The 12,468-nt window shown below is 38.4% G+C and overlaps 1 protein-coding gene across 1 annotated transcript; it reads left to right on the top strand.

Annotated features, from left to right (window-relative positions):
- Positions 1-2,707: 2,707 nt before the first annotated feature.
- On the top strand, positions 2,708-10,517 carry NFKBIL1 (NFKB inhibitor like 1). The gene is made up of 5 exons (XM_072429770.1): positions 2,708-2,818; positions 4,226-4,501; positions 7,261-7,373; positions 8,240-8,375; positions 9,301-10,517. Exons 2-5 carry the CDS (start codon positions 4,231-4,233, stop codon positions 9,936-9,938), a joined length of 1,158 nt encoding a protein of 385 aa, XP_072285871.1. The 5' UTR covers positions 2,708-2,818; positions 4,226-4,230; the 3' UTR covers positions 9,939-10,517.
- Positions 10,518-12,468: the final 1,951 nt, after the last annotated feature.

Genomic DNA, 12,468 nt, shown 5'->3' with positions numbered 1-12,468 from the left:
GTCACAGATGGAGCATTCACGTGGGCTTTGCCAACCTACCATCTATAAGAGTGACGAGTGTCAAAGCCACATAGTGTTACTTTGGATTGTGGTCCTAAATGGGAACAAATGACTACCCAGCACCCTTCCACATGTGGTTCATATCTATCACAAGAAGCAAATATATTCATCTGTCCTATCGCCCCATACAAGAAAGAATGTGCCCCAATGTACACTATATTTGGTTTACAAATCTCTCAGCAACCAGTGGTTCCAGCTTTCTAATCCAATAAATGCACGCATTGGCATTAGGGCCCTTGTCAATTAAAATCTATAGCGGCCAATAGATTTGAAGGCTTTCACCATCAAATAAATTAATAGGAAATTTGGGGGATGGGGGTTAGGCTAGAATAGGTTAGGGGAGCTGAACTTTTTTTAAAATAAGATGAATAAATGTAAGCCTGTCGTTTAAATTGATATCTAGAGTTAATGGGGTTGATTTACTAATGCAATATAGATTGCTTACAAAGAAAAATTAACTATTCTTGTACAAAAGATATTTCACCTACGTCTGTGAAAACAAACTGACTTCAACCATTCAATCATGTGCATGAAAAAAAAGTTCTGGAGTGGAGAATTATCACCACATTCACTGAGCTACATCATTGATCCCTTGTGGTGTTCCACGACTACCCAGCACGAAATGTAAAAAGTCACATATAAAATATTTTAAAGTGAACTTATCACCACGTTTTACCAACCTGAAACGGTACAGGGTCTGGGTTTGCAGAGGGAATGAGGACTTTTCAAAAGTAAATGTAACATTTATTTATTACTTTATTTATGTAGCACCAACATTTTATGCAGCACTACATTAAATAGGGGTTGCAAATGACAAACAGATACAGAGAAAGGGCCTGGTTTATTAAAGCTCACCAAGGCTGGAGAGGATACGCTTTCATTAGTGTGCAGCATGGTGGCTCAGGGGTTAGCACCCCAGCCTTTGTCAGCGCTAGGTCCTAGGTTTGAATCCCAGCCAGGACACTATCTGGTTATCCCCGTGTCTGTGTGGGTTTTCTCTGGGTACTCGCGTTTCCTCCCACATCCCAAAAACATGCAATTAGGTTATTTGGCTTCCCCCTAAAATTGACCTTAGAGTACATTAACAACATATGACTATAGTAGGGACATTAGATTGTGAGCTCCTTTGAGGGACAGTTTGTGACATGACTATGGACTTTGTACAGCGCTGTGTAGTATGATGGTGCTATATAAATACTGTGTAATAATAATAAAATAATAGTGAGGCTGGGAGATCCAGAAAGCTTGGATCTGGTCAAGCACTAAAAACATTTTCCAACTAATAGCAAATGACACTTAATCCCCCTAGCGGTATTCCCGAGTCACACTCGGCTAGGTTTACCCTAAAAAAAAAAACTCACCTTGTTCCGCTGCTGGTCCCCGCAGGTCCAGGGGACACGTCTGTCTTCTTCGATCTTCAGCCGTGCAATGCAGAGATGATCTCCCAGGTTTCCCAGTGACAGCGGTACATGTGTCAGAGCGGGCGGGCAGATCGGCGGAAAATTCAAATATTTCTGTATTGGATTCAATTCAAAATAGCTGTATTGAGTTCAAGACAAGGAAATATTCATATAATATACATATAATTATATTATATATTATATATGCTACTGTACACTTACAATACATGTTTAATTTTTTTTTTTTAACAGATTTTTGTGTTTTTTTTTTTAAAGTTTAATATTAAATGTATTAAATAGTAGGCATATTTCGGTGAGTTATGCCTAGGTTATTGCCTTCAATGTAAAATATATTTCCATACAAAAAAATGTAATGCATTTTGCATGGAAGTTTGAAATTAAAACGCTAGAGGGTTCAAGAAATCCATTCCAGGTTTGCTGGATCACGAAGGTTCATTGATGAAAGTGTATCTTATCCGGCCTTGGTGAGGTTTAAAAATCAGCCCCAGTGACACAGGAGGAGGAGAGGACCCTGCCCCAAAGAGCTTACAATCTAGGAGTTAATAGTGGTTATGTGTTGTTGTGTGTATGTATATGTATTACATCTCTGTGCAATGTGGTGCATTGGGCTGGGTTTACAATAAATAGGATGCAGAATGTAATGAGCGTGCTATTTGGAAAACGCAGCACCACATAGCCGGAAAGGGAACAATGTAAGAATAGGAAAGTCATTTAATAATAATAACTAAAAGCACGTTCCCAGTATTGAGTGCATTCTCATAGAGTTGATTTATTTAGTTTGATAAAGCACTGTGTATCAGAAACATTGTAATATCTGGCTGTAACCCATAGCAACCACACATTTGCACACCGCATGGAAATATGCATCAAAGTCCTGTACCAATGCATGGTGTATATTGCATTACAAAATCGAATGCATGAGCATTAGCCTAAACAAAAGGTGCAGGGAATATTCCCACACAACAGTGTGAATCCATTGTTGTGGTGAATTGTAGTGGTGCACCAAGTCAAAACTTTCTCATATTTAGTAAAATTATTATTTTATGGCTTTTGAATATCTGTGACTTTTTTGTATTTAAGACAACCCAAGGAGTTCTTTATGGAAATCAGAACTTGATCTATAATATGTGTATCTAGTTGCAAGAAACAGACAACTTCTAACACGGACAAAAAAAAACTGACATTGTTCCCGAAGGAGGGGAATAATGCGGCGTACAGGAAGTGACGTCTGGTTCTGCCCAGTACACCCGGAAGTGTGAATGTTCTGTTTACATGGGGGTTCTGTGCACAGGAGTAAGAGAAATATTGTGAATATCGGTGCTGGGAGCTGCAAGAAGGTGAGTGCGGGGGTCAGATCTATTCTGTAAGATTATATATATATATATATATATATATATATATATATATATATATATATAAAATAATATACTATAGAAAGATAGTGTGCTAGGCAATTCACAGGGGTGACATATCTCCCATGTCTTCCCCCACCTCCCCAGATTGTAAGCTCTTTAGGGCAGAGTCCTCTCCTACTCCTGTGTCACTGTGTGTATCTGTCTGTCATTTACAACACCTATATAATGTACAGCACTGCATAAAATGTTGGCACTGTATAAATCCAGTTTATTATTATTAATAATAATAATAATAATAATAATATTGGTATTATTATATGGTAATTCAGCAGCTTCTCCCCCTCCAGGTACATTGCGTACCTTACTTTGCATTACTTATGTTACCTGTGACCTCTCCTCCTTGGTATAATGTTATTATTTTTATTATTAATAAACAGGATTTGTAGAGCACCAACATATTACACAGCGCTGTACATTAAATAGGAGTTGTAAATGGAAGATGAATACAGACAGTGCCACAGGATGAGGAGAGGACCCTGCCCTGAAGAGGTTACAATCTAAGAGATCAGTACTATGCTGACAAGAAGAATGCAAAGGAACAGAGAGATGATTGGAGATCAGCAGATCATTGCTCTGCTTCTCCTTTCACAGACTGGTGATGAGTTCAGAATGACCTGGGATTAAAGGAAGAGGATGGAATGTTGTGGCTGGAATGTGTGTCTGAATGTATGATTGGATGGGGTCTCGTTGGATTAACACTATCTGCATGGAGTTTGCAGGTTCTCACCGTATTTGTGTGGATTTCCCCAAGGTACTCTGGTTTCCTCCCACATGTCAAAAATATGCAGTTAGGTTAATTGGTTACCCCTAAAATTGACCTTAGAATGTATTAATGACATATGACTATGGTATGGACATTAGATTGTGAGCTCCTTTGAGGGACAGCTAGTGACATGACTATGGATTGTGTACAGCGCTGCATAATATGTCAGCGCTATATAAATACTGCGTAATAATAATAACATTCTGGTTCTCAGCTTTAAATGGGTTATTCATTTGTATTTAATTTAGGACTGGGTGCTACTTTCATGCTGGTCATACAAGTAACAATACAATTATATAAAAGGATTTAGTCTTGTAGAACTTTAGAAATACTTAAAGAGAAGGATTCACCCAATCAGACCAAGTGTCCATTCTTAATTTCTTTATTTCCTTTTATTAATCTGTTTAGCATTAGGTGGATAGTCAGGAGATAAAAGCTGAAAGGTGATTGGTTGCTATTTGCAGTGATCCCTTCTCGGTCAGTTTTCACTGTTTTAGCTCAGCGACTTTACATTTGACTCATTGTAAAAATATATTATGAATGTTTTTTTTTCTCTAACACTGTAGGTGTCATGTCCTTCCGCCGAGAACTGCGAGCACTCCGCTACATTCAGGGGGGAGATGTCCTGCGACTGAAATCTTACATTCGTCGCCACCGTCATCTACAGCTCGACTGCCCGCTGCCAGGGGGACAAAGTCTCTTTCATTCCGCCTGTTCAACACACGATAATGCCTGCGCTCTTCTGCTGCTCCGAAAAGGTGCNGACCCCATGCAGTGTGATGCTTCGGGGAATAATGCGCTGCATGTAGCAGCCCAGGTGATGGAGAAGGGAGAATGGAGAGGTAAGGCGCTGCACCATTATCGCACTTTTTGACGCCTGTTTGTTAGAGACCTTGAAAATACGTGGTAATGTAGGTACAGTGGAGCCCTTTCACCCCTTTCACCCCTGATACAGTTTTCAGTGGTGGAGGGAAGGAGAAATCAATACCAGTGTTTTACTTCCAACACTTATGACAGGTTACTTATCCAGGAATTAGATATATAGAGTAGATAAACAGAGTGGTTAGGTGGTTTTCTATCAGGAACTTGTTATTATTAAAATACAACTTTTTGTTCTACTAAATGAATCAATAATTGTTTAATGTAACCTGGGTGCCCTTAAACCCAATTGCTCTCATTTAAAGTACAGGTTGAAGCACTTGCACACCCCTCCTGTTTCTCACAGTGCCATGTGGGCTTTACTGACCTATAGAAGAGAAGAAATGGGGTGGGCAGCACCGTGGCTCAGAGGTTAGCATTCTGGCCCTTGACGTATTGTAAATAATTAGAGATGAGAATGGAAAGGTCAGTGTAACCATAAACCAAAAATGTAAAACTATATCTGCACCTTTATCTCCCACTTTCTGGCCATGAAACATGACATTTTTTCGGCCACAAAAGAAATAGTTAGGCCCTACAAGTTTTTCTAGTCACCTAATGTTTGGCTACCTAGAAATTTAGTGGTTGTTGTAACATTTTAAAACACATGGATTGAAACAAGTGATGTTCACCTAATGTGCTTTCATGATTTTATCAAACTTTGTTGAAATCCTAATGGACTTAATCACCAATTAGTACCAAAACCGTAAGGAAAACCCAGTAACCCAGGCTAACCGTTTGAATGTAAAAAAATTAGAGAAAGATACGTTTCTGATTGGTTGTTAATATTGTCTTATTCATGTTTCATTGATCTTTGCTCATTTATTGTTTGTTACCTGCCACCGTGCTGCTTACCGTTGTATTTCTGACCATGTCATTCTTCACTTTTTCCCAGTGTACACAGATCTGTGTGTTCCAATACTGAAGCGTTGTCCACAGTCAATTGACATTCCATGCAGTGTGATGCTTCGGGGAATAATGCGCTGCATGTAGCAGCCCAGGTGATGGAGAAGGGAGAATGGAGAGGTAAGGCGCTGCACCATTATTGCACTTTTTGATGCCTGTTTGTTGGGGACCTTGAAAATACCTGGTAATGTAGGTACAGTGGAGCATGGGTCCTTCTCCCCTTTCACCCCTGATGCAGTTTTCAGTGGTCAGTAGCTAGGCCTGCACTCTGTCACATGGGGAAGGAGAAATCAATACCAGTGTTTTACTTCCAACACTTATGACAGGTTACTTATCCAGGAATGAGATAGAGTAAATAGAGTAGATAAATAGAGTGGTTAGGTGGTTTTCTATCAGGAACTTGTTATTATTTAAATACTACTTTTTGTTCTACTAAATGAATCAATAATTGTTTAATGTAACCTGGATGCCCTAAATCCAATTGCTCTCATTTAAAGTACAGGTTGAAGCACTTGCACACCCCTCCTGTTTCTCACAGTGCCATGTGGGCTTTACTGACGTATAGAAGAGAAGAAATGGGGTGGGCAGCACCGTGGCTCAGAGGTTAGCATTCTGGCCCTTGCAGCACTGGCTCCTGGGTTCGAATCCCAGCCAAGGCAATATCTGCATGGAGTTTGCAGTTTTTCTCCCTGTGTTGTGTGTGTTTCCTCCCATATTCCAAAAACACGCAGTTAGGTTTCACCAAACATTAGATTGTGAACCCCTTTGACATGACTATGGACTTTGTACAGCACTGCGTAATATGTTGGCGCTATATAAATACTGTGTAATAATTATAGTGAGTGTGGTATCAAAATATCAATAAATATTCCTATCATCCCTTGCACACTAGCGTCTGTTTTAAACTAATATTATATTGGAGAGGTTTGCTTTGGCATCTGAATAGGGAAAAGTGGCAGAACAGTTTGTGTAGACCCTGAGTAGCTTAGTCTAGGTTTGCATAGGACACTGGCCATCATAAGACAAGAGACATTAAACCAGTCTATAGTCAGCAGTAGTCAATGTCACACTAAAGAACTTTGGCTGCAAATCACAAGCAACGGGATTTACATGAGCCATTGTGCTTTGTGTCATCCTTGATGAGCAGACAGATCCTGCTTGGCTTGGGCACCCATACCTAGTAACAAAAAGCTGTAGGTACGTCTGGAGCAATTACCTCTTTATGAGCATGCAGGTAAGAGGGGAGGAGTTTATTGGCTATAAACCTGATTGACGTATTGTAAATAATTAGAGATGAGAATGAAAAGGTCATTGTAACCACAAACCAAAAATGTAAAACTATATCTGCACCTTTATCTCCTACTTTCTGGGCATGAAACATGACATTGATTCAGCCGCAAATGAAATAGTTAGGCCCTAAAAGTTTTTCTAGTTACCTAATGTTTGGCTACCTAGAAATTTAGTGGTTGTTGTAACATTTTAAAACCCATGGATTGAAACAAGTGATGTTCACCTAATGTGCTTTCGTAATTTTATCAAACTTTGTTGAAATCCTAATGGACTTAATCTCCAATTAGTACCAAAACCGTAAGGAAAACACAGTAACCCAGGCTAACCATTTGAATGTAAAAAAAAATAGCGAAAGATACATTTCTCATTGGTTGTTAATATTGTCTTATTCATGTTTCATTGATCTTTGCTCCTTAATTGTTTGTTACCTGCCACCGTGCTGCTTACTGTTGTATTTCTGACCATGTCATTCTTCACTTTTTCCCAGTGTACACAGATCTGTGTGTTCCAATACTGAAGCGTTGTCCACAGTCAATTGACATTCCAAACAAGCAAGGAATAACACCCCGTGACATCCTCCGCCGAGCAGAAGACCTTATGGTAAGTGTTTCTTTTGCTGCTTACCTGTATATGGATCCAAATGTAACTTGTTGATTTGGGGATCTTTAAACTGTATGACAGAATAGTTACATCATGCAGTATATAATCATAATATTTTTGGGTGGGTTACTCTGTTTACAAGTGGGCAGTTAGGACCCCAAAAAGTTCACTAAACCTGCTGCTAAGTTATATTCGATATAGGAGATTGATTTTATTTATTGTTATGGAACCAAGTCTCACCTACTGATTTCTAAAAATAAGTGAGAGTCCTGATCCTGAGGATTTAAACCTGGATATTGGATTGTTTTATTATACAACTATACTTATGCTACTGGAGAAATAACTTTTGCAGGTGAAATATTTGGAGAGCTCCCACAGATACTGTCTGCAACTTGCCAACAAGGTAACATGTGAAAGTAGAACACATTGCTGTTTTTCTAGGTATAGAAACTTTTATTCTGTCTACCCACTGTCTCTTTAAATTATTTCACACATACATAGAGCTCAAAGATGAAGGCCCAGCAGGTGCGAAACACATCAGTATCATCAGGATGTGGGCAGAGTCACTGCTGACAAAAACTCTAAGAGAAAGTTATCCTGCATACTTGATCCAAGTCGGTGACTTGGACTAGTAAAGGCAAGACTGGAATAACAACATCAAAGTCTGTACCTTTAAATTAAATGAAGGGTATCCTAGCCACTTCCCACATTCATTACTTTCTAACTAAAGTTTTGGTCAAAGGATAGAGCCTGTGTTAGGCTTATATTTCAGTCTGTGATCCAACTGTTACAAAAAATGTTTTATGTTTACATTTTATCTCAAATTAGGTTTTGGCTAGATTTAAATATTTTCTTTTGGTTTACAGGAGAGACATGCCAGGAGAAAGCAGAGCCCCGATGAGTCATACGCTGACCTTCAATCCAAGGAAACATCAGAGTGGAGGGAGAAACTTTTAGCAGAGAGCATGGATGAATATCAAGAGATGTATGGGCAGTATGATGGTGAGTGCTATGGAGCCATGCTGGGGGCACTGTTAAAGCTTGTGCAAGATCATTAGCATGAGTGTTCCATTTGCCCACCTATTTGGTTAACCAGAGGGTAAAGGGTACTAGTCCTTCATTAATAATAATGAGACCTGAACTAGGTAAGATAGGTAGTTATAAACATATAATCAGAGAAGGACCTTAAAGCCTAGCTCCAGCCTTACCTCTTGCATATTTTTCCAGTCTGTCCCTGGCCAACTCCTTTAATTTATTCAATAATGGAGGCTTAGCATCACAGGTGGGCATTACCACAGCTTCCTTTTTTCAAGCCATCCTGCTGACACCTGCTGCCAGCCATGATCTGGTAGCATTGGAATGAAAAGATCACAGACCTATTGATGATGTCACTTGGTCCAAAATAATATATGTACTAAAAACAGGAGATTTTTAATTAGCATGCTGGTGAACAGAAGAAACCTAGAAATGCGAAATATAAATATAATATATTTACCTAAAAAGTTTATCCAAAGCCAAAAAACAAAAATATTGCAACTTATAATTAGGAAGCTGCGTTCATTCTTCTTTTTTAACTGGCTGATGATTTTTACCAGTTAGTCCTGCCTATACTACATTTTCTGTTCCTGGGTTACTACAAGTATCTATTGTATGTATGTATGTATAAGCCATGGTTGTCTAGGCTGATTTGGGCTCAATACTTCCTCGCTTTATCTCCATTGGACATAAGGCAGAGGAACTTGTAGTTTATAAAAGATAGCTTGGAAGTAAGATATGAGCAGTTCTTCCATGTTTGGGTAGAAATCTCTGCCTACTGGTTGGCTCATAGTTGTTAGAATTCAGCTGGTCTTAATTTAATTCAAAAATTTGGGCAGCCTTGCATACAGTGAATTGTATATAAAATTTTCTTTTCTTTTTACTCTTTAAGATGATGACTATTCAGATTCAGTTCCCGAGATGGAGAGCTTCGAGTCCTGGGCTGATCGAATTTACAGAGAGTACCATGCCAGGAATTGCCAATCTAATAATATGAGTGTGAAGACCAAAGTTGTGACTTTGCAGGACACTTCTAGACTTGTGGAGGAGCAGAAATACCAGAAAAGAAAAGCACAAAAGGAGAGAGAACTGCGACAAGCTCAGAGTGACCGATATCACAGGAAGTGTCAGGAAGTGTTCGGGGCAGCGGGTACAAGCAACGAGACCGACCTAAAACATACTACTAGTAAATTCAAGCTAACAGAAGAAAGACTGGAAACATCTGACAATGACAGCGCCACCAACACAGATACAAGGACGGGTAACAATTTGTTATGCTACAAGGACATCCCTTGGCCAGTGCCTGCTGGTACTGCAGAGCAGATGGCACAGTTCATAGCAGCAGGTGTTGACTCCTCTGACATCACATTATATAAACGCTACCTGCGGGCACAGAGAGTGACCTGGCATCCAGACCGCTTTATGCAGAGATGCGGCACTCGTCTCCATGCCAAGGATCGGGTGCGAGTGTTGGAGACTGTCACTGCCTTGTCACAGGAGTTAAACAGACTGGCGGAGCTGGCTAAGTGATAGAAGTGGTACCACTTATAGCAGAGCTCTACTGTAGCTACCAACCCTTTTATAGTTATGTCCGCTTAATTATCAGGGCAAAAGGCAGGCACCAATTGTGACCAATCACGTTTCATCTTTCAGCTGACTCCAGTAACTGGTTCTATGGTTACTACATTCTATGCACCACTATTGTTTTTTTCAAGCCAACTTTTTTTAATTTTTACTTTTGGATAACTGGAAAGAGAAAACTGTCATGGTATTTTATTTTTGAAATGAGAGGAATTCTCTACAAAGTGAGGGGAATTCTACTCTGCAATAGTTGTTACTGGAATTAGTGTCCCTGTTGGAAGACTGACCGTCATCCTTTTGCTTCTGGTGTAACATTTGGGTTTTTCAATCACTTTCATTCCCAATGACAAAGCTTATCAAGACAAACAGAGAAGGTAAATTTCCCTCAAAAACCCACGAGGGGTTTTAACCTCTCCCCATTCCATCAACAAAATAAAAAGGGTTTGAAGAAATACTTTAAAATGTACTTATATACACTTGTAATTGTCCATGTCCACTCTTGGGAGATTACCTGAGTCTGTTATAAAAGTGAGGGAAAAAATCAAAAATATAAAACTGCCAACCAACAGGGCTATTGGGGAAAATTATTTTGATGATACCTTTCTATAAGTGCATTTCTGTTACTTTGGGGAGATTAATTATTATTATTAATAATAATAATAATAATAATAATAATAATAATAAAAATAAAAAACAGGATTTATATACCGCCAACATAATATGCAGTGCTGTACATTAAATAGTGTTTGCAAGTGACAGATACAGACAGTGACACAGGAGGAGGAGAGGACCCTGCCCTGAATAGCTTACAATCTAAGAGGTGGGGGAAGAATCACACAATCTTATTTTCTGTTGCTTCTACTGGGCCATATCCTAAATCTGGTCAATTTAGTCTGGTCTGATAATGCTCCCCACACTCAGCCTGCTTTTTGCTGTGATTGAAATGCTGAGGAATAAGCAAAATGTAAAACAAAAATTGAAGTAATTTTCACAACAGTATTAAAAAATATTAACATGAAAAGTTTTTTTCTCCTTGAGTTTTGGTTTGACACATCAAAGCAAACGTATATTAGTTTTGTGTATTTGTTTCTTGAATATTATCAGTATTTTGTGTAAATATAAAATAATAAAACACTGGAATATTTAATGTTCATATTCCAGCAGCAGATGGAACCATGGCCTCCTTCAAATATATTGTCCAGGCTTGGTATGGTGACCGATCCACTCTTCATGTATTCAAAGGAATCTGCACACAATTTTATTCAGAAAGAGAGTCTGAAAGTTAAGGGCTTCTGCTGTGCTCCATCTTTGGTGCTCTGTGAAAGCAGTGCCTGTATAATACATTATGTAAAACAAGAAATGAATATACATAGTATAAAACCAAATACTAATATATACTGTTATCTGTTCAAAGATAACCAATTGACTATACGTTAGAAATCCAGAGTGTTATCTTATGTTCTCCCAATATTTATAAGCTACAGGGCAAGTGATCCCTAAATTGGTGAGATGAAGCCAGTAAGTTTTAGTAGAATAGCAAAAGACTATTGGACAGGGCTGGCACTACTTACTACAATACTACTACAAATATAATAAGCTGAGTGTATGTCTGGCCAGGGAGCAGGTATTTTACTGTACCTGCAAAGTTTATCAATAAACATATCATGCAGAATGTGCATGTATTGCATCAATGCCCTGCATATGGTATTTTTTTAAATTTTATTTTATTGTATTTTGCCTTGAGATGTGAAAAAAAATTGACCCAAAATCTTTATAGTTTTCCTTTCCTGAGTATTTTTTACATTACAGATATGAGCTTAGTATTAATTATAATAAATGTGTTATATACATACCTCCTAGATTCTAATCCCTTTGGGGCTGGGTCCTCACCTGTCTGTATCTGTCTGTCATTTGCAACCGCTATTTANTTCTGGTGTAACATTTGGGTTTTTCAATCACTTTCATTCCCAATGACAAAGCTTATCAAGACAAACAGAGAAGGTAAATTTCCCTCAAAAACCCACGAGGGGTTTTAACCTCTCCCCATTCCATCAACAAAATAAAAAGGGTTTGAAGAAATACTTTAAAATGTACTTATATACACTTGTAATTGTCCATGTCCACTCTTGGGAGATTACCTGAGTCTGTTATAAAAGTGAGGGAAAAAATCAAAAATATAAAACTGCCAACCAACAGGGCTATTGGGGAAAATTATTTTGATGATACCTTTCTATAAGTGCATTTCTGTTACTTTGGGGAGATTAATTATTATTATTAATAATAATAATAATAATAATAATAATAATAATAAAAATAAAAAACAGGATTTATATACCGCCAACATAATATGCAGTGCTGTACATTAAATAGTGTTTGCAAGTGACAGATACAGACAGTGACACAGGAGGAGGAGAGGACCCTGCCCTGAATAGCTTACAATCTAAGAGGTGGGGGAAGAATCACACAATCTTATTTTCTG

Source organism: Pyxicephalus adspersus, chromosome Z, assembly GCF_032062135.1.
Source record: "Pyxicephalus adspersus chromosome Z, UCB_Pads_2.0, whole genome shotgun sequence".
Classification (NCBI taxonomy): domain Eukaryota; kingdom Metazoa; phylum Chordata; class Amphibia; order Anura; family Pyxicephalidae; genus Pyxicephalus; species Pyxicephalus adspersus.
The sequence above is the reverse complement of the archived record's forward strand: the minus strand, read 5'-3'. Positions and strand labels throughout refer to the sequence as shown.